Raw genomic sequence first — 20,985 nt, 5'->3', positions numbered from 1 at the left:
GGTTATACCAAGTTAATGAAATTAATAAAAGTCAGGAATAAGTCATCGAATTCAACACCTGGGTGGGCCTGGGTGGAACAGCTGAATTACTATACAAGTAGAATAAGACTTCTTGTCTTGTGTCAATGTCTTGTGTCAATGCAGAACAGGGATTATTAGTGTTGCTCCTAGTTGCAACATCAAGGTATTTTTTTTATAGCTATGACTTGCACTTAATCCTAAAACCACTTTCATTGGGTTCTGAAAAATAATACTGAACACTGATAAGCATAAGAGGCCCATAGTATCCTACCTGTTCATAAAGATAAACACTGTTATATATTTCATCATTCATACGAAATGGAAACTCCAATTACATTTTTTATTAAATGAAAAGTGAATTGACTTCCAGCCCTTGCGTCAAAGCCACAATATTGATGATGAAGATGGTGATCTGAGTGGAAACACAAGTGGAGTCTCTGATGCTCTTTACTATATTAAGACCTTCTCAAAATGATCTTTGCAAGCATAGTAATAACCCCTGGGACGCATGACTGCTCAAGAGCGTCTCACTGTCATCAGAATCGTTCTTGCATTGTATAAGTACGACATTAATGAAATATCAAGTAGGGTGAAGTACTTGTGTTTGTTTCTCTCTGAATGTTAGTCAGGAATAAATGGAATAAAAATAAATGTCACAAAAAATATTTCTGCACAACACTCCAAGCAAAAATAAGTATTGCTTTTTTTTTCTGACTGCTGTGTTGCATTAAAAGCATCACCGCTTAAACTAATAGGCAGTGAAGGCAGTCCTTTTGTTTTGACAGTTGAATTGTTGCACTTTTTCTTCCAAATGATTGATTATTGGAGTAACTACACTGTGTTGATGGCTGACTTTGGGTAAGAGCTTATACATTTGAGGAAAATAAGATGGTTTGAAGTACTTACAGTAGGTAACACATGTTGACACCATGACTAAAAAAATCCGTATGAGACCCCTGAGCCTATTTAAAAAGCACTATATTCACCTGTGTGTTCTTTTGTAATTGATGCTAATGACAGATTTTGGTGCTTGTGGCTGTATTCAGTCAGGCAAACACAGTCCCATTTGGGTATTTAGCATCTTAGATCCAGCTGACAGACTGCTAGTGTTTGTGACCGTTCAACTAGAAGTACAGTCGTACAGCCATTTGCTCTCCTAAATGGCCACATTGCAGTCGTTTATTGTAATTCATGGAAGTCAGTGTGTACACTTCTGTCTGATTTATATCTTGCTTAACTGGAAAGGATGGTAGTTGTCTGTTATGACCAGATTTGTGCTTAAGCAATACTAACTGACCAACTGCCTGTTTTATTGAGGTGCACTGGTATGTCTGTGTTCTGGTCCTGAGTTGTTATGATGGGTAAAAAATGTCATCTGGACATAAAATGAATGAGATTCCACTTGGTAAATGTACCATGTCTACTTGCTGTCTGCTGCAATTATGATGAGCAGTGTCATCCCTCAACACACTACAATCATTTTTCCACATCAGCACCCACAAAACAACCTCCCGCAGATATGTGATTGAGTAACCTTTTTGTACCATGATGTAACGTTAGTGTTTGCTGTGTCTCAGCACGTAATTGCCCTAGAATTCAGGTTCCAATGCTTGTACAAAATTGACGTACACTTGGAGCCATACACTATAAATATGTCTCAGTGTGATCAATAACCAGCGTCTGTAGACAACTCCGCTCTCCTTAACACATTGTTACAGCTAACCTCCCGCTACTCAAAGTAGAAGCAAGTCTGTGATGAATCACTGAGGTTTACCAAGGCAAATAAATGAGACTGGAAAGTGGAACAACGGGGAAGAAAGTGCTGATCGTATTTGGTGTAGAAAATGCTATTAGCTATGCATTAAAGTGTCAGCATAGCACTATCTACTGCAATCTGCAATGCTCACCACCATAACTGGTCAAGTCATTATTATGAGATATTTCCTGAGGTAGTGTCAGTGCTCACAATGTAGCCACAGGATCAACCAGTACTGTACATTGCATTATTTTGTTCACACATAGATTTGTCATGGATCAGCTCTAAATTTGCACAGGTCAGTAATGTTTTTGTATTCATGCATATAAAGATATACTTCAAGCATTAGTCAATACATTATAATGTAGATTGAGAATGTTAACCATTCATCAACTACATTGTGGGATGAGTAGGAGGAATAATAAGATTCCTTTTGGGTCTATCATACACATCTGCTGCAAATGTAACTGATAACTTTATGAAATTTAGTTTGGCATGATAATTTAAAGGCTTGCTTTTTAATAGACATATAGTAAGCTCGCACTGCTGTAGATTTTAGAAATATGATTGCAATTCATACTCAGCACTTTTAGTTGAAATACAGCTCAGCAACTCTGCAGGAAATGTCATGCATCTGCAAAAGCAAAACCTTCTGTGCATTTCTTAAAATCATTACTTTTGTAAGCATTTGCAGCCAAACAGGATTAAGATGCATATTCATGTTCCCCAACATAACACATGGGAGAGTAAGCAGCAGAATTCAGTGTCTGAGAAATGCTAGTTCATGTGTCTGCAGGGATGAGACTGCGCTCCCAACTTTGAATCTGGCCTCTGCATACTGATTATTTCAAAGCATTGATAATTCATCAAGGAAGAGGAGATGCTACGAGAGAGAGAGTGAGTGAGAAAGAGTTTGACTAGTCCCCTCTCTCTCTCACTCTCACTCTCCCTCTCATCCATCAACACACACATAGACACACACACACACACACACACACACACACACACACACACAGGCACATTAAATAAGCTCAGCTTGGTTTGGCCCTGGGCCATTTCTCTTATATATCCATAAAGCGGTACATTATTTCCCTGCAGCTTGAAGCTTATGACTGATGTGCGTGTCACCTGTTTGGCCTGTTTTGTCAACCCTCCAAAAAAAAAAAGAAAAACAGCAATCTGATAGTAAGTCTTACAATGTTATTGAAAAGTGAAAGGAATCCCTTTCTGATCCAGCAATAAATTTGCATCTTTATTTGTTGTCAAATCAAACATGGATAAAATATTGGGTGCTGGGGGGCTGAGACTCACAATGCTCACAATCGATGTCAGATGGGACCCACTGTACAGGCAAACATATTTTCTACGAGTAAGATATGTCTCTGAATACAAGAATTTGTTTCTGAGATAACGGTATTTGCAGTAATGGCTTTATTCATCCATTCCTGCATGGGTTGGATTCTAATCTGCTTTCCACTAGATATCTATTATGTCAGAGACTGGCGGTGGGAAGCCCCTGTTGGTTCTTGACTTCGGGTGGAGAACAAGCGAGAACTTATCTCTGTCTCCAGACCTCCACGCAGCAGCACATGTCAGGTCTGGTGAAGCAGCCTGCCCTATTATTGGCTTGATCCCACAGTGCTCTGGCTGTGTGACTGAATGCTGTGACTCTCATCCTCGCCTCTGCTCCCTCTCACACTGAGCCTTTCTGAACCTCCTACAGCTCACAAGTAACTTTTACTGATCAGTGTGGTTGTAGTGGATTGATGGATGCATAGTGTATAAAGATGGATATAAAGACACATTGGCAGACTATATTATAGCTGACTTGTCTTCCCATCAAACCCACTCAGCCTAAATTTTTCCAGTCAACTTGATTAGTTGTCCATAAGCAATAAATCGAAGGAGCAGGAGTGATAATCCAACGGCCTTCATCTGCAGAGGCTGTGACTGGAGTCCCATTAAAAAGGCGATATCATACAAGTGGCTTGGAGAGCAACAGCGGCAGCAGATGGCTCCAGTTGTGTTAACCTCAAGGCCCTGTCAGAGAAATTAATATTTCACTTGCTAATTATTTTGATCTAAAATTGAGTGCCATGACCTCCCTCACTCCCTCCTTGCTGCCAAGATGAATATTTTCTACCTATTATAACCGCTTACCAGCCAGGTTGATTGTTGGAAACAAACAGTGTTAAGACAGAGCTATTCATCCTGAGACAAGGACGTCAATGCTTCTGCCCACATGCAATGAAAAATGGCTAAAGGAAATTTAGCATTAAGCATTATATCAAAACAATTTGAATAATTCAGTCAATGAAGACTTTCCAAATCATGTAGAAAGACAACCATTTTCAGTCAGGTACTGAAATATATTGGATATAATAAAAAAAACCCAATGACAACAGCAAAGCTGACAAGCAGCAGCAGTGGAATCCACTGTAGGCACTTCTCATCATGGTCTGATCTTATATGGGTTCGGCAGCATCCCACACAGCTTATTATTTCTGAAATAAATGCTGTATAGTCTCCTCAATGCTGCGTTCAATTGACTCGCTGCTGCAGTATTCCTTGTGAGTAATGAGGTTAAGAAGAGATGAACATTTGAATTGTAAAAATAGGACAGTCCAATAGGGTATCGACATGAACTGGAGGGAAGGTTTAACAGAACAGGGCTGTTGCATAATACTTAAAGAAAAATATGTAACATCTGTGTTTGGATTTGATGGCCCTTGGCTTATCACACATCAGCAATACTCCACATTTCTGCCTTTGCAGCCAAGTTCTGCGGAGACCCCAGTATGCCTGCCAAAGGACGGAGAGAAGGGCGCAGTTTCATCTACAAGTCTGAGGTGATGTTTAGCTGCAATGTCCCCTACCTGCTGGTTGGGTCAACATCGCGTATGTGCCAGGAGGACGGCACCTGGAGCGGATCTCAGCCTCGATGTATAGGTACGGAATAAAAGCCTGCATGTTGATTCAGCTAATCCATTGAATAATTGGGTTTCAGTTTGGTATGTAATTCTTTTGTTTCTGAACTGTCAACTTTGAGATTTGCCAAGCATTACATTATTGATCATTAAATTACTTTTATCCCAAGATTTGTCTTTGCTAGATGCAAGAGATGCGTATTTTAGCTTGTAGAGCGACATAACAAAGATAGTGAGATTAGATGCAAGATGTCTGCCAGATACCATCACAAATGAAAGCAGAACAGAGCACTTTACTAATCTTCAAATGATCATTTTCTGTTGGTTCTCTCGAAGCAGGTGAGGTAAATAACATATGCGGTTGAAGGTGAACTAGAACCAGTGCATTGCCATCTGGTATTCATATGAAACTAGATCACAACAATCAACTACATTATTTATATTGTTTCCTCAGGGGCAATGCTTTATATGTGCTGGAAATATTAAGTGCCGATGATACGTTTAACTGAATGGATGTGTCTTAATTTGAATACAGTCTTTGCGGTGATTAAAAGTCTCTTACTCTTACACCTTTTCCTGAGACTTTTAAGGAATTCATAGTCAACAGATTAAGGATGGTGGGTGCTATTTTGCTCATGTTACCAAGCCATTTCAGTAATTGGCCTCCGGTACATGGTACACCAGAGAGAAATTGCTTCGTCATTATCAATGATTGCCCCTCTGTCATATTCTCATTTTTGCTCTGCTGCAATTCCCCCTGCTCATCGTGACAATGTTATCTTGTTCCAGAGCCCACGAGAACCACTTGTGAAAATCCAGGGACACCTGAGCATGGCTTCATGAATTACTCGACCGGCTTTAAGGTAAAATGAGCATTACCTGCAGTGGACACATTACATGAACAGATGGTGTTATGTTCCGTAACTCTGAAGTGAATTTTTACCGTTCAGACACGACCATAACAAATTATGTTCCTAGTTGGAGACAGGTTTATTTTACAGGTATTTAATATAAAATCTAGCAAGCTGTCACAACATATTTCCTTTTTTATAGACTATACTCTATATGTCACTTACTTAATTCAGCTCTACAACAAATCCACATGTGATCAATATTTGATGCCGCGTAGTTGTTGTACATTAGAGGTATAGGCAGCTGAGTGTAGAACAAAAAGCAGAAGATCTAAGCGCCATTCAGAGTTCACAGCTCTGCTTTTTAACCTATACTTAGTCGTCTTTGAAAAGGGCAGTTTTCAATGGATGAAAAGGACAAAATCATTATTTATTTCTTGGATGATGTTAGATGGGTACAAGGAGGAAGCAGTGATGCATGTATTTATCCATCCCTCCATATCTCCACCACTGTGAACGTGTAAAGACATGGTGCATATCTACAGTACATCCATAATAATGTGCACTGTATGCCGCTTGAGCTTATGTTGAAAATGAGCAAAGTTAAAATGCATCATAGTAAAAAAAAATGATATCATGACCATTGGTGTGTGTTCAGCAGTTCCCTTGAGATGCTTTCAACCCTTGTATTTCATTTCATTTCCTCCCTGTTGCTTTTAGAGTGTCGCTTACAAGTTAAGTGCAAACAATTTCTCCACAACATTCAGTGGAGTATCTGATATGAAATTTCTCCCAAATGACAGCAGAAGCAGCTTATTATTTGGATCAGTGCTTGTAATGGCTGTAGTCTTGCATCTTTCTGCATTACTGAACAAATTCAGCAATATCTTGACACCAGCGAATGAGAAAGTTCTGTGTCGCTGCTGTCTTTAAACAGGCAGCTGGGATGGTGGCTGAAAATAAAAGTCATTTATTAAGATAACAGAAAGCAGTTTGGCTTTATATCTTTACCAGAAAGTCAGCTCCCTCACTTTCTAATGTCTGTGAATCAGATGAGAACACAAACATGGGCCATCGCCTCTAGGAATAGTCTCCATCTGCCTCCACACACTACAGATAATCATTAAAAAAAGGAAAAAACTTCAGTGTGCAGTATTTTTTCCAAGCTCTTTAGATTTGATGCTGGGAGCCTATTGGCATTTGCATCAGTGTATTGACTCTCTCCATTTGTGCGCTGTCTGTTTGTGGCCAGGTGGGCAGCAGACTCGACTTTCAGTGCCAACAGGGACACCTTCTGCAGGGCTCTACCACCCGGCTCTGTTTGCCAGATCTCACCTGGACCGGCATCCAGCCCACCTGCATCCGTGAGTGCTTGTTCATCATGCTCTCTTGCTATATCTTTGTATCACTTTGTTTTTCACTTTGCCCTCTGGCACCTTGTCACCGCTTATCTGCATTGCTGGCTACTCAGACACTTTCTTTTCCTTTCCTCAACTCTCTCCCTCTCGCTTGCTTGATGTCTTCTTCCAATACAGCTTCTCTCATTCGCTCAATCCTGACATAACTTTCGACCTCCCAGTAGATTGCAGGTCATGACTCAATCAACCCGCCACCCCAGTCATTCTGAGAGAGAGAGAGGTGTTGATCGTGATTACTGCTACACTGATTGAACTATCTTTACTGTCAACCAACACCAAACTAGGCTGTGCAGTTTATCTCAGTAACGTAATCTAACATATCAGTGGAATCAGCTGTAGCATTTTCATGAAAATATTACCATTTTAAATCTTACTATAGTCTGCATTTTTCTATGCACTTACAGTGTAAACATTTGAGCTGTGTGATGATGAAGGGATTCAAATGATATTTTGTAATCTTGATTTCATAAGTACCCCAAGATGTAACACCCACTTGAATTTCTAGGAGACATTTTTGCTGAGGGAGCAGAAAAATTGTAATACCTACCCTTCATCCTCTGCCTGATCCACTCTGCGGCAAGGCTTCGTGTGAGTGTGAGTTTGAGTGTGTGTGTGTGTGTGTGCGTGTGTGTGTGTGTGTGTGTGTGTGTGTGTGTGTGTGTGTGTGTGTGTGTGTGTTTTGGTGGAAGGAGGGGGAGCTTTAAAGGGATTGTGAATACTTGAATATGTGCATCATGCGGTCTTTTTGTTGTGCTTACACTCAGTTGCCGGTTTATTAGGCACACATAGCTGAAAAGAATGCCGGTCTAAATCCTACTTTCATGAGAGTTATTGTGTTCAGGTTTTGTTTTAGATGTGGATTCAACAGTATGGTCATTTTGGAAGCTGTAGTTTGTGGTGCTCTTGAATTGTCTCTTCATACTGAGAGGTGTTTCTAATATTTAGTCTCCCCTCATTGAAACAAATGGGTTGCATGCATGTGATTGTGTGCAGGCACAGACCATTTATGTCATAGATCCGTTTATTCAAATACTTGCATAATGTCAAATTTGCAATTTTAGATTATGCATCTTGGTCTAAAATTAATGGGGTCTATTTTCTGATTAGAATTATATGAAATGCTTATTTGAACAGCTTTCAACAAAAACCAAAAAAAAATCCAAAAACTTTAAGCTTTAAACTGAATGTTCTTAAAGTCACTTTCAAGTGTACATTTCATTATTATGGAAATATATGCCTTAATAAAAGACATTTTATCTGCAGCATCTTGGCATGCTACCACTAGGTAATGCACAGACACAAGCTGAGGTCAGATCCATTCTGTACCCCCGATTGACTATGGTTGATATTAAACTTGCTACATGCTTAAATATGGTATTTAGAATTGCACAGTTCAGGTTAATGGATGTCATATTGCCCGTGGACTGATAAAAAAGGATGCATGTTAAAATAAACTCAACATGGACATAAACATCAAGCAGTTGGTAGTGGATTAATCTACACATAACAACCCCAGCATTTAGCTGATTCTTATGTAGACATCTTATATAGATTCAACTAATTTTGGCCAGAAATTAGTAAATTTATAACTTAAAAATCGTTTTAGATTTCCTTATTATGAAGAAATGGACTAAATCTAAGGTCAATTTATGCTGAGGGGTAAAATTTGAGCAACCTGTATTTATTTAACATTTAATTTCAGTAACTGTTAATGTCTCCTCACACTGTAAGTGGCACACCTCTGGGTGCTTCCTCTCTTCAACCGATTTGGATTTGTGTACAAAGCATCCCATCAGCGGCATTAACTTTCGCAGTGGTAAACATAAATAACATATTTTATACCTTTTTCTGTGTAACCAAGAAGTTGTAAAGCCACCTGCTGGAATGGCATTCTGACAACCAGTTGGGATTTCATTCAGAGGAATCATATTTTGAGGCTTTTAACTTTCCTGACTCGCTCTGTTCTGCAGGTACAGTTTCGTAGCCAGGTTTTCTGTCTCTGCTGAGGTTGCAGTGTTTCAGGAGATGCTCTTTAGCTCTACTCCACCACCTGTGGTGGCTTGAAAAAACGCATCGATTTCCCTCTGCCCTCGTCCTGTCATTGTTACTACCAGAATTAAAACGGAGGAAAGCATCTCTGACGGTCACCAGATTGAAGTATCCCAGACTTCTGAGTTAAATCTCAAATTTGTTACTGCGGGAACTTTCACTTTCATGTTACATTAACATTGTTGAAGTTATATAAACATAGAAAGTCCACAAGTGAAATGTTTACTTTGTGCGTATATCCTTTAAATGAAGTTAAATTGCCCTGTAACTTTACAACAACAACATTAGCTCTTACGGACAGTGGTAGAAATATCCAGAAGATGTTGTACATTACTGCAAACTGTTCCCAGAATATTGTCTTGATAAGACCTCCTACTTTAATTTTCTTGGTCTGGTTGGTGTTATGAGTGTATCATTATATGTGCATAGAAGAAACCATCCTTATTTTACAGTTCTGCACATAAAGCATGTAGCATGATCCTACTTTGCTGCGAAACTGTTTGGATTTGGAAAGCTGCACCATGATAATGTAGTTGAACAACACATTCATATCACTAAACTAATATTTATTGTTTACATTGAACTAAATAGAATAGTTAATACATCATTGGAGATCCAAAACAATAAACCTTAAAGTTTTTGTGTATTTCTGCTTTAAAGTTAAATTATTAATTCATTTGAAGTCTGTTGATGTATGGCAATATTTTTGTATTCATTTTTCACTTGTACAACCCTGAAGGCGGACAAACAGACCCAGAGGGCTGTCTGTTCAATAATACACCAGGGGAATACTGTGCTTATGTATTTGAGTATGAGCGCTTTGTATGGGCCTGACACTCTGTGTTGACCCTCAGTCAAACCAGTCATAAATCCTCTGAAATACCTTTCTCTATGATTAAATGTTATTCTGTTCCTGTGAACCCTCTTAAATGGATTTAAAAGTGAAGCCAACCAATCGTGTACTGCTGGTGAAAGCAAAAACTTGGAGGGATTAGAAATAAATTGATGTAATAGATGCAGAGGACACAAGTAAGAGTTTAATATCACAGGATTTTAAGCACATTACCTTTTTATCAGATTATAATTTTGCCTGTAGGAACACACCCCAATTCCCCAAATTTCCAAAGCATCAGCAATGGAATTTTGAGATTTGAGGGTGCCATTGAGCACTATAACAAGTTCAGCAGGTATAACTTGATTACAAGCAAAAGTCGCAAGTTTGCTTGGTAGATACTGTGAGAAATCATTGTTTTGATGTCAAAACCGGCAACCTCTGACCAGCAACATTTTGTGCAGCAAGGCATACTAACGAGATTGCCTGTTAAAAACCAAAATATCTTTAAGAAAAACACTGTAACAATTTAAAAGTTAACTTCTTGACGGTGACTTGCTGTTACTGTCTGCAGCTTGCCAACCTCCTTGTCTGGAACAGAAATCCATCAGCAGGACTATCTCTGTGTGTCTGCCCCGATCTGTCTCTGTCTGTCTGTGTCTCTAACTAATGCAGTCTGTCTCTATCTGAGATACCGACTTTCAACTAAGAACATTACATGCTGTTGTGTGACAGAAAAAGTGAAAGTGTCTTTCGAGGCCTTGTGTAATCTCAGGAGTAAAGCCCGCTGTGCTGTTTGAAGTGTAAATAAACATGGCTCTGTCAACAGAAGTTGATGAGGAGTGTGACATGTCTTTGATACAACAATTCATCGGCCTTGTAAGTGTCTTCAGCATTCATGGTCTACAAGCTCTACAACCACTCCGGACATGTGCTGACAGTGTGTCATTTTAAAATAGGTTTGATAGACTTGTGTTCAGGAAGCGAGAAGGGAGTTTATTTAATTATTTATTTATTTATCCAGACTTTATATTTACAACTCACAGCATGGGTTCTTGTGGTGAAAACAGATAACACATCAGATTTCCTCATGGCAGATTTATCAGTTTATTGGAAAAGCTGTGGGTGGCACACAAGGATGACTTCAGAGTTGTCCTTGTGCTTTCTTCATCAGTCTTTCAAAGTTGTTATTGTTTCTGTATCAGAGTATAAGAGAAGATAAATAAGATAAGATAAGATAAGATAAATATCCTGCTGAATTTCTGTACATGCTTTAGCTTCCAGAGCATTGGCAAATGTATGTTTTCAGACATGCATACACACATATTATTACCAGCAAAAATTAATCCAACAGGAGGAATTTCCCACAGATTACTCGTCTTTCATGAAGCCGAGAAAACTGGGTTTCATCCTGGCATCCCTTCCACACCCTATTGCCACTAATGTCATTAAGGCTCCATGAAGGACCGATTTGGTACTGTGACTCAGTTGCAGCTGTCTCCCATTTGACAGCTGGCAACGTATTCTTTCACTCACAAGCGGCAAAATTATTTCGCTATTTTCACATTATTGTTGATGCCTCAGAGCGTGAATGTTGAACCCCACAGTGTTTTGGTGGCACGGGCTGATTTGCATAAATCTTTGTTTTGTAGAGAGTTTGTTGATATCAAAAATTAAACTAAGTATACTCAACCCACTCATGAGAGAATGAAAGCTTTTAATACAGTCTATAAGAGGAGGCTGATGTTTTGGCAACACAGCAATGACAGCTTTTGTCCTAAGTTTCTGATTCAGCTTCTCAACACAATGCGTAATCAGCATTTCACTAGCTTCCTGTTTTTTGAGACAGAATAGTTTAATAAGCTAAGAGAGTCAAAGCCAAGACAGTCAAAACTGAATCACTGAAAAACTCGAGCACCAACAAGACGTATACTGATATTTTATTTTCAGGTCACACTGGTCTGACTTTCCAGAACATGGGCTGCACTTAAAGGCCTCCTATTTGCCAATTATTTCAGTCAGCATTCTGCCTCCTTCCAATGCCCATTAGTAACCTTACAACCTATATGCAAGATCCGCAATAACATTCCTTCAGCACTGTTTTGCAAGGATACTGGCAAGCTTCATCTAGTTTGGACCCATTATTGGATTGCAGTCCAAACCTTTGGGTAATTTACAAGCAATTTGTGCAGTTATTCTTTTGACTTAATTTAAGCCCATTTTGTTGGCTAATTCATCCTAAAATTAAGCAGTAAATCACCCAAGCCACAAATGTCCATATTCATATCAGAAAAGAAACTAGACATATTAAAGTATCAATATGCTCCCTAATTACTCCCTGGACTCAATCAAACTTTAAAATCTGTGTGCTTCCTTTTATATCCTCTTTTTTTATCCCATATCTTTCCCTCTCTCCTGAGTCCTTAATTATCTTCTCGTGTGCCTGTGCATCTCTGTGTGTATGTATGTGTGAATATTAATGCATCTGCCCTCGGCTTGCTCTCCAGCTCACTCCTGCAAGCAGCCGCGGAGCCCGGCCAACGCTGACGTCGTGGGTCTAGACCTGCCCTCCTACGGTTACACCCTGGTGTACGCCTGTCAGCCAGGTTATTTCCTTTCCGGGGGTTCAGAGCACCGTGTCTGCCGCTCTGACAGCAGCTGGACTGGCAAGGTTCCTGTCTGCAGAGGTACGTGGTCAGCAGAGGTCTGCAAATGGAGTAAAAGTTAAATGTTCAAGGGGAAGATTGTGCTCATGCATAGAGGTAGAGGGAAGTCAAATAAAACCCTGATCAAATATAATGAGACATTGTGGTTTCTTTGATGTTTTCTGTCACTACACTGTCAACTAATTGCAATTGATTCTATTTTAGTGTGTTTTGATTTGTAAGTGCTTGTTAGAACTGAGCCACGAGAGATCTCACTAAAGTGAGGAAAAGTTTAATGCAGGCAGCAAGTTACAGTTTAGCAGTGTTTACTTTCCCAACATCCTCCAGCTGTTAAGCTTGGCTGTGTATCACTACATCTTTGTGACATACATATTTATGTTTTTCTGCAGTTGGTTCCAAATCACATGAGAAAACTGTCAAACCCATTCCAGGGACACCGAGCCCTAAAATTAATGGTGAGTCTTCAAATGCACAAGCTGTTCATCTGGTAACCACATAAGTCAGTAGTCTTGCATCTATGTTTTGGTGGCTTTAGCGTCAACTATAGGAAAGTTTCTTTCATAGTACAAAGTGGGTGTCATTGTTGCTATGTACAGTAGCTGTAACGTAGGTTGAGTTTATTCTCTTATACAATGACTCGACCTGTCTCTTCAAAATCATAAAAGTTTCACTGTCTTCACGGGTCTTAGGTCTGTAGCTCAAAGTCAGCATTTTTCACACTAGAGGAAAATAATTAGCAGATGAGGAACGTTATTAGCAATTGAACCTGATGTTTGTTGTTATCATTGTTCTTACTATATTATGGTCTTAACATATTGTGTGACCCCTTTTGCAGTTACATATGTGGTACATTCTAACAAATTAAGCTTGAATTATTGGAACAAAAATATAATTAAATGTAATTAGTTTCAGGAAGTATTAATGGGTCATAATATGTGCGATTTCTACTTAATGCATACAATCTAATTAGTCTATAATTAGAAAATATTGGTGCAACAAAGTCATTATTTCCAGATTATACAAGCATGTAACTGGTGGAGGTTTTACATTGTATTAATAATGTAAGTATTTGTAATTCTAAGCAAATAAAAATGTGTTAAGTGCTTATTAGCTCATTTTAACATGCTTATGTGTTAAACTAAGGTTGTGAACATAGTAAACACCACATACTAAATATCAGCATGTTAGCATTGGCATTGTGAGCATATTGACTTGCTTACATTAGCACTGAGCTCAAAGCTGCTGTACTGTTAAAGGTAGTTATTAAAACATACAAGTATCCAAGTTAGAGATATTTCTGTGTTATCTTGTTGTCTTGACTACTTCCCTAAGACTGAGGGGGTACAGTGTGCTCAGACAATACTCTAGGTAAACTAACCAAATTTACCCAGTAAGGTGAAACTGCACTGTGAAAGGAAGTACCTGCATTTTTTTAATCTGTTATAAAATGAAATAGTACTTTTACTTAATCTGTATTAAACAAACTAAAGCTATTAACAACATCAGTAAGTTGGGAAATAATGTCACATTCCCTCTAAGTGCACCTCGTTGTGCCAGCAATTACTGAAAATGATCTAGTATATATATGTAACAGAGGTTACATATAGATAATTATCCTCACTATTATTAGGTTTAATTCCTGGTACTAACGACAGACAGTCACCTCTTTGCAAGGATAATTGGCTTACAATTGCCTTGTAAATAATTACCACGAGATAATGATAATGAATGTTCTGTAAAAGTGCGACAAAAAGTTTTCATGAAGAAGTTGTGCCAAGTTTGCAGAATGAGGCCACAGTTATCTTTTCCAGAATGTATTTAATTATCATTGATTGAGATCGTCAAAGCATATAAGGAACATGATATTATTCAAATTGAATGAAAAGACCGTTATCAGCTGTTTGATATGTTGATTCCACTGCACATCTAATTACCATTTTTCAGTGTGGGTGCAAGTAGTCAGCTTGCATTAAAAACATAATTTTGATTTGATGTTGTTAGACAACGCTGGTTAATAGGAATGAGAACTTCCACATTTTCACACTTAGGCTTTTTTTTTCAGTTCTTCTTTCTTGTTATTTAAATGAAATTGTTTAATGAGTTTTCTTTTCCTTTCCTTAAGTCCCTGATGACGTGTTTGCCCCTGATTTCGTCTGGAAGGGTTCTTATGATTACAAAGGCCAGAAACAGCCGATGACTTTGACAGTCACAAGCTTTAATGCTTCGACTGGAAAAGTCAATGTAACTTTAACCGACAGTAGCATGGAGTTTCTACTCTCTGGTGAGTCATCTATAAATCATCTGTCTTCTTCTCCCTCCTCCCCGCCTCCCCTTTCCTCCTCTCACTACCTCTGTGTGTCACTTCCATTTATTCTAAGGGTACCTCATGTCAATCAGTCAATCACCAAATGATCTCATGCATGAGAGTGGAAATTAACTATTGGCTCTAAAGACGGATGTATTGGTCTGCACTGACTGACTAACTGCCCACTCAAGAGTTACTCGTCTCCTCCCCTCCTCCCCCGGCTGTTTTCTCATCTGTTCTCGTCTTTTCGAACTGCTTCTCTTCTGCTTTTCTTCATTCTTCATTTGGTCCTGCTGCTCTCCCTTCTTTTATCGTTCCCCCACACTCGTACTGCTTCATCACTTTATTCACATCGTTTCTCGTGTTGCCTCTACCTTGTAGGAGTGTACAAGCGCCAGGAGGCACGGTTAATGCTTTTGCTGTACCAGATGAGAGCAGTGGCCCACAGCTCTTTGAGCAGGATTACTGATGAGACCTGGGCAATGGATGGATTTGTGAGTATACACAGGAATTTGAAGCAGCTGGCCAGTGATCTTTTGAAAATAACCAAGAGCTGTGACTGTCTCTTATTTCATTAGACGTGTGTATTTATTTTTTCTGCTTCAGTCCGAGAGACACAAAGAATATTACAGGCAATGGGACTGTAACTACTTGGGAGACGAAAATAAGCCTTCCCTCGACTGAATCGAGCCAATGTTTCTTCATTATTAGTCTTTTCTCATCCTATTTAGCGTGCCAAAAAAGTGAGAGAGAAAAAATCATAATACATGAGAAGAAACTGTGAATATAAGCAGAATAGTAATTTCCTGGCTTCTTGTCTGTTTTTGTTTACATATATTTACATTGGCTCTGTATCAAATGCACCCAGTGCTCTGTGTGAACCATTTCGGCATTCGTGCGTTGAACATTTGCTGAATAAGCTCAGGCACACAGTTGACATCTAAGGGCCTAGAAACAATGCAAAAACAATATTTGTTGGTGGAATTGAAGTCTTTCTAAAATAAACTTCAAGGTCCACTTAATAACAACATGTGACAGGTGACTGCACACAGCAGAGCTATTGATAGCATACTGCAACACAGCTGCTGGAGGGAGGTTTCAAAACACAAAGGGGTTATTTTTGAATGTAGTATGACAGAATGTGCTGATTGTCGTACTAAAACAATATGTGCAGTTTTTGATTAGGGGTAGAATAGATGCAACACCTTCTTAGATGCCAAGAAAACAACAGTATACATGCACTTGAAACAAAGCATACTTTTCCTTGAGCTCTGTCTTATTATTTTCTTCTACCAGGTTTCAGCTGAGCCTGAGGGTGGCAGCTATGTGTTCCAAGGCTTCATACAGGGTAAAGACTACGGACAGTTTGGACTTCAGAGACTTGGTATGTGTCTTTTCAAATACAGTAAGTCCCATTGCCATTGGTCACTCCCCCGCATATTTCATTTTCATGGAAGTAAAGAAAAGAGATGATATTTAAACCCTCCACTCCACTCAGATATGTGTTCTGCTTTTTGAAATAGATTTTTCTCCTTCACTGGGAGATCCATTATTCTCTTTTTACACAGAGAGAGAGAGAACAGACATTGAGTATTTTATGATAACATATTGGTTATTTCTAGTAACGCCTATTATTACTATGGAAACGATGGATGGACACTACAGGTGAAAACGTATATAATACATGTCAGCCGTTTTCTCAAAATAAGGTATTTCTTGTACTCTGAGCCAGAAATCTCCTCTTCAGTAGCACTAAAACTTTCCAGGCTTATTCTTATCTATATTCTTAAGGTTTTTACTGAAGGGTTTGTTCATATATCATTCATAGCCGGATTTTATGTGCCATTTTATTCCTAAAAACATAGGGAAAATTGATTTCTTTATAGCTGTTGTCAGTATTTTCTGATTTATGGAGTGATAAAAAGAGATATCATCAACTGGGGAAGTTAATACCTATCAGATATTACTTTTTTCTCCTATTGACCTGTCGTGTTTCTTCTTAATAAGTTTGGATTAAATGGCAACACTCACTTTATAAGTTATTTTATTAACATACATTTATAGTGTGTGGCCCCTAATTACCCGCTGGCAACCACTCATGTGTCATATAGCACAAAGTGGATTATTCCCTTCCACATCGTCATCCTTTATGACTTTGTGCTCAACATTCCTGTTGTCATCATCTCATGATTGTCTTCAACAAGATTATCACAGTAACCGTGATCATTATCACTATGATCATTATGGTTGTCGTCTTTATCAACTGGCTGCTGCGTCTCCGACTTGTCATCATTGTGATCATCTTCCTCTTCATTATCATCATAATCATCATCATCGTCACCAGCAGATGATACGTATGGCTCTATGTTTTCATTTATTTCATCCAGTGCCATTTTGTTAATCTCAATATTTTTAATGTTTTTCATTCATTGACTATTAAGCTTTTTGCTAAATATGATGTTTTTCTTCCAGGTCTGAGTGTGAGGGAGAATATTACACTTATTGACCCCGAAACCAATGGCTCTACCAACAGCAGTTCTGTCGCTGTAGCTATCCTCGTGCCTTTCTTTGCCCTCATCTTTGCAGGCCTCGGTTTTTATCTCTACAAACAGCGGTATGTAGTCTATCTTTGTTTCTTCCATAGCATCCAAGATCCCAAACTTAGTAGCTACTGTAATCTATGTTGGTTTGGTTCCCACCTGAGAGAGAAAGTACTACGTTTCCATGAGTACGTCTCCCATGTTGACTCTCAAAGTTATCTACCACATATCAGATGTTGGAAAAGTTTTGCAAACCCAGATTTATGTGGATGTTTATACAGTTGCAGCCACAGGAAATGCACATCAAGATGAGGTAGATAAGTACACTGTGGCCCACTTCCACAGCCTGCTTCACTGCAGCAAGGTTCCTCACTTGATACAGTAGCTTACTTGTGAGAGGCTTCAAAGCATGATGCAATGTTAGTCAACGTGTTGCCATCCACACCACATTACACAGCAGTATGTCATTTTTAATGAGAGTGACTTTAAGATAGTATGCAATAAAGTGTATTCCTCTCTGCATGTATATGTATATGTGTGTAGACCAGTGGATTTTGTCTTGATTTATAGAGGACCCCTCAGAACAGTGCATGCAGCAAGAGCCTGTGACATGCAAATTTTGCACTCATTATGTTAGTTACCAGTGAACAGACATGGGCTCTTCTGACTGATCTTTTCAACAATAATTACCATTCAGCCTAATTTACCTACTGCAGCTGTCCACACAAGATAACAGAAAGATGTTTATTGGATTGGAAGGAGGGGAGGTAATTGGGATACTGTCTCTCAACTAATATGCAACCTCTTTTTTCTCCCTCCCGCCCCAGGAAAACAGATAAAGCGCAGTACACAGGATGTTCTGTCCACGAGAACAACAATGGACAGGCCACTTTTGAGAATCCCATGTACAACACAAACACTAAAGCTGCTGAGGGGAAAGTCGTCCGCTTTGACCCCAATCTCAACACCATCTGCACCATGGTTTGATGTCTACTGAGTGAAAGAGAAACAAATAGAGGGGGAATACAACTTCTCCTTTTTTGCTCTACATAAATATATATACAGACATTTATATTTTTCCTGTTTCTGATGACATTCAACAAAGACAAAGAATTTATGAGAAACATAAAGCACATTTTCAGCGACAAGTACGGCAGTTGCAATGGATCGTATACAGAATCTCAAAGATTAATGAGAAAGGCAGGGGAGGTCGCACACCTTTCCAGATCTTCCCGTAGCTCGGTGAAGTGAAGCGTTCTTTACACTCTGTGAGTGTTGGCTTTATGAATAAAAGAGCCTCTCGCATATAGATAAAATTGAGTAGTTTATGCTCTTTAGTATAAATATAGAGGGGTTACTTCACAATGCCAAATGAAAAATTAAAACTTTTTTATTTTCTAAAATAGTAACAGCCCAGATAAAGACCCTGTTTTGCTTTGTTTTTGTCTTTGTCTCGTGTTCCCCTGATGAGTTATTTTCTCGTATGGAAGAGAGGAGCCTCTCAACTGTGAGTTGATCAATGTGATCTTTAGAGTCTATTTTCCAAGCTGTGGGGTGTGTGAGAGGGGATTAGGAAGTGGACAAGAAACTGCCTCTCTTTAAATAGTGTCGGTGCTGTAGTCCGTTCAAAGTTATATGGCCAATTTTACCTCTTAATTGGATGGTACCTCCTACTGACGAGATATATGGCCAGGGATTTAATTACTGAAGTGCAGTACCATTTTTCTGGAGTGCCACTGGGAATGCTAGGGCTTTTATTGTTACAGTGCAGGTTCTCTGACAACAATAGAGTACATTTTCTTCACAAGAAATATAGTCAACATTAGGGTTTATTATCAAGTTGAGTGCAATGAATTTGTTTATGTCAGAATAGTTCTTTAAGTATGAGAGTTTAAATTGAGTCTATCCTAGGCACACGGTATCTTTCAGTATATTAGTCATGTGGGGCTGTACTCATGTCATCCATGTATTTTACCTGTTCTAAGTTATTGAAACTGTTCTGAAAACTGGTTTCTTTTGAGGTAATTTTTCTTTTTATGATTTTCCAGCTTTGTGTCCCAAATAAACCAAAATTGGAGTGAATTAACCCCAGCCTTGAGCCTGTATCTATCGAGAATCTCAAAGTAGGAGTTGCTTAATTGTTTCAGGTGTCGTTGAACGATAGAATTGAGTATATCTACAGTGCACAGAACCTACAGCTGGCCAGGTTTCCCAGAAGTTTATTTAAGCCTGGAAGTCAGTAAATCAAAGTGCAAAGATATGTCGGTGGGCAGTCTGTGGTCAGTTTTAGTAAAAATGTTGACATGCGTCTGCCTCAATTTAGGGTAAATCAAGACAGAACAAGTGCAACCTCCACATCAGTCCTGGTTTTTCACAAATTGAGCAGCGTTGTCGTTCTTTAATTCTTTTGGGAAACCGTGCCTTAGTCAGTAAATAACGTGATCCACACTCCTACTTGGTGAAACTTGATGAATGCACAGCCTTGGCCTATTTTATTGACACCCACTCATACCAATGGTTATGTCATTGTCTCACTGAACCATCAGCTTCTGCCAACAAATGTACAGTATACATGAAAAAAATTTGCACACTTAAACATGAGCCACCATCAGTGTTGAACTACCATCCATCCATTTTTTAAAAGAAAAATGAATTTGACACTGTCATCACATTTCTACATCATTGCAGTGCCTTGAATACTGTATGGGCATATGTTTTTAAGGAAGACATGACATTTATTGCATTAGTAAAACTGTACATCAGTGTAATTTATCTGCACAGTTAACAATGATTAAGCTGATTGATGTCAGCTCTGACAGTTTATCTAAAAAGAGGTGTTTAAAAAGCAGCTCATAGTTTCATATCTGTGCATGTTGGCAAAAAGTGATCCAGTATAGCAATTGCTGCTATAGTACTTTGTACCACTATGTTGATTCCTGTCATTGCTGTTACATTTTGTACATTTATACAGTTTTGATACTTGATGGCATTCTTTGGCAAGATGTCTTGTGTTATTGATATGTAATATATTTTGCGAGTTCATATTTCTTATGGATGAGAAAAAGAAATGCATCTGGCAAAAACAGTATACGGCAAGTCGGTCTCACATCAGACTAGAGTAGAATGCTTTTAAATGTACCACACAATTGTTATCCCATTCAACAATCTCTGTATATGAATATGTACATATTACAAAACTTTTGTAAAGAGATATATTTTTTATGCAAATAAAGCATTTGTAAGTTATTGAATATGTTGTGTAAAATTTCACATGTAAATGTCATGTAAGATCAAAAATGTTTTGTATTTTTTCTTTATCAGCAATGTATAAATCCTTAATTTATATATAAAATATGAAATAATGAACTGCGGTGTTGCTATTCTCTTCTTTTATTAATTGAGATATCGTGGCTTTGTTCAGCCTCTGTTCTGAAACTGCACCTTGCTACTGTATTTTGTAAGAAAAGTTGTTCCTTACTAAGCAGAGAGCTTTTATCATTCAATCTGCTGCTTCTTTCCATTTAATGAGTTTTGTACTTGCTGACCACGGCTTGTTTAAGCCAAAATAAGATCAGTACTGATATTATCTCTGTCCAAGGCACAATGTAGATCTTCTAAAA

At 38.6% G+C, this 20,985-nt stretch overlaps 1 protein-coding gene across 4 annotated transcripts in view; it reads left to right on the top strand.

Moving 5' to 3' along the window:
* The window catches only part of LOC311259924 (CUB and sushi domain-containing protein 3-like), a 220,555-nt gene extending 199,874 nt beyond the window's left edge, over positions 1-20,681 (top strand). For all 4 annotated transcript variants that reach the window (XM_084357339.1, XM_084357337.1, XM_084357338.1 and 1 more), the window contains 10 exons: positions 4,553-4,726; positions 5,494-5,567; positions 6,808-6,919; positions 12,362-12,541; positions 12,910-12,975; positions 14,643-14,801; positions 15,207-15,319; positions 16,122-16,209; positions 17,298-17,439; positions 18,193-20,681. In XM_084357339.1, the coding sequence (XP_084213465.1) occupies positions 4,553-4,726; positions 5,494-5,567; positions 6,808-6,919; positions 12,362-12,541; positions 12,910-12,975; positions 14,643-14,801; positions 15,207-15,319; positions 16,122-16,209; positions 17,298-17,439; positions 18,193-18,352 (1,268 nt within the window). In that variant the 3' untranslated portion in view covers positions 18,353-20,681. The remainder of the gene's footprint in view (positions 1-4,552; positions 4,727-5,493; positions 5,568-6,807; positions 6,920-12,361; positions 12,542-12,909; positions 12,976-14,642; positions 14,802-15,206; positions 15,320-16,121; positions 16,210-17,297; positions 17,440-18,192) is intronic.
* The last annotated feature ends 304 nt before the right edge of the window (positions 20,682-20,985 follow it).

Source organism: Pagrus pagrus (assembly GCF_965226575.1).
Source record: "Pagrus pagrus genome assembly, chromosome: 7".
In the NCBI taxonomy this organism is placed as follows: Eukaryota; Metazoa; Chordata; class Actinopteri; order Spariformes; family Sparidae; genus Pagrus; species Pagrus pagrus.
The sequence above is the reverse complement of the archived record's forward strand: the minus strand, read 5'-3'. Positions and strand labels throughout refer to the sequence as shown.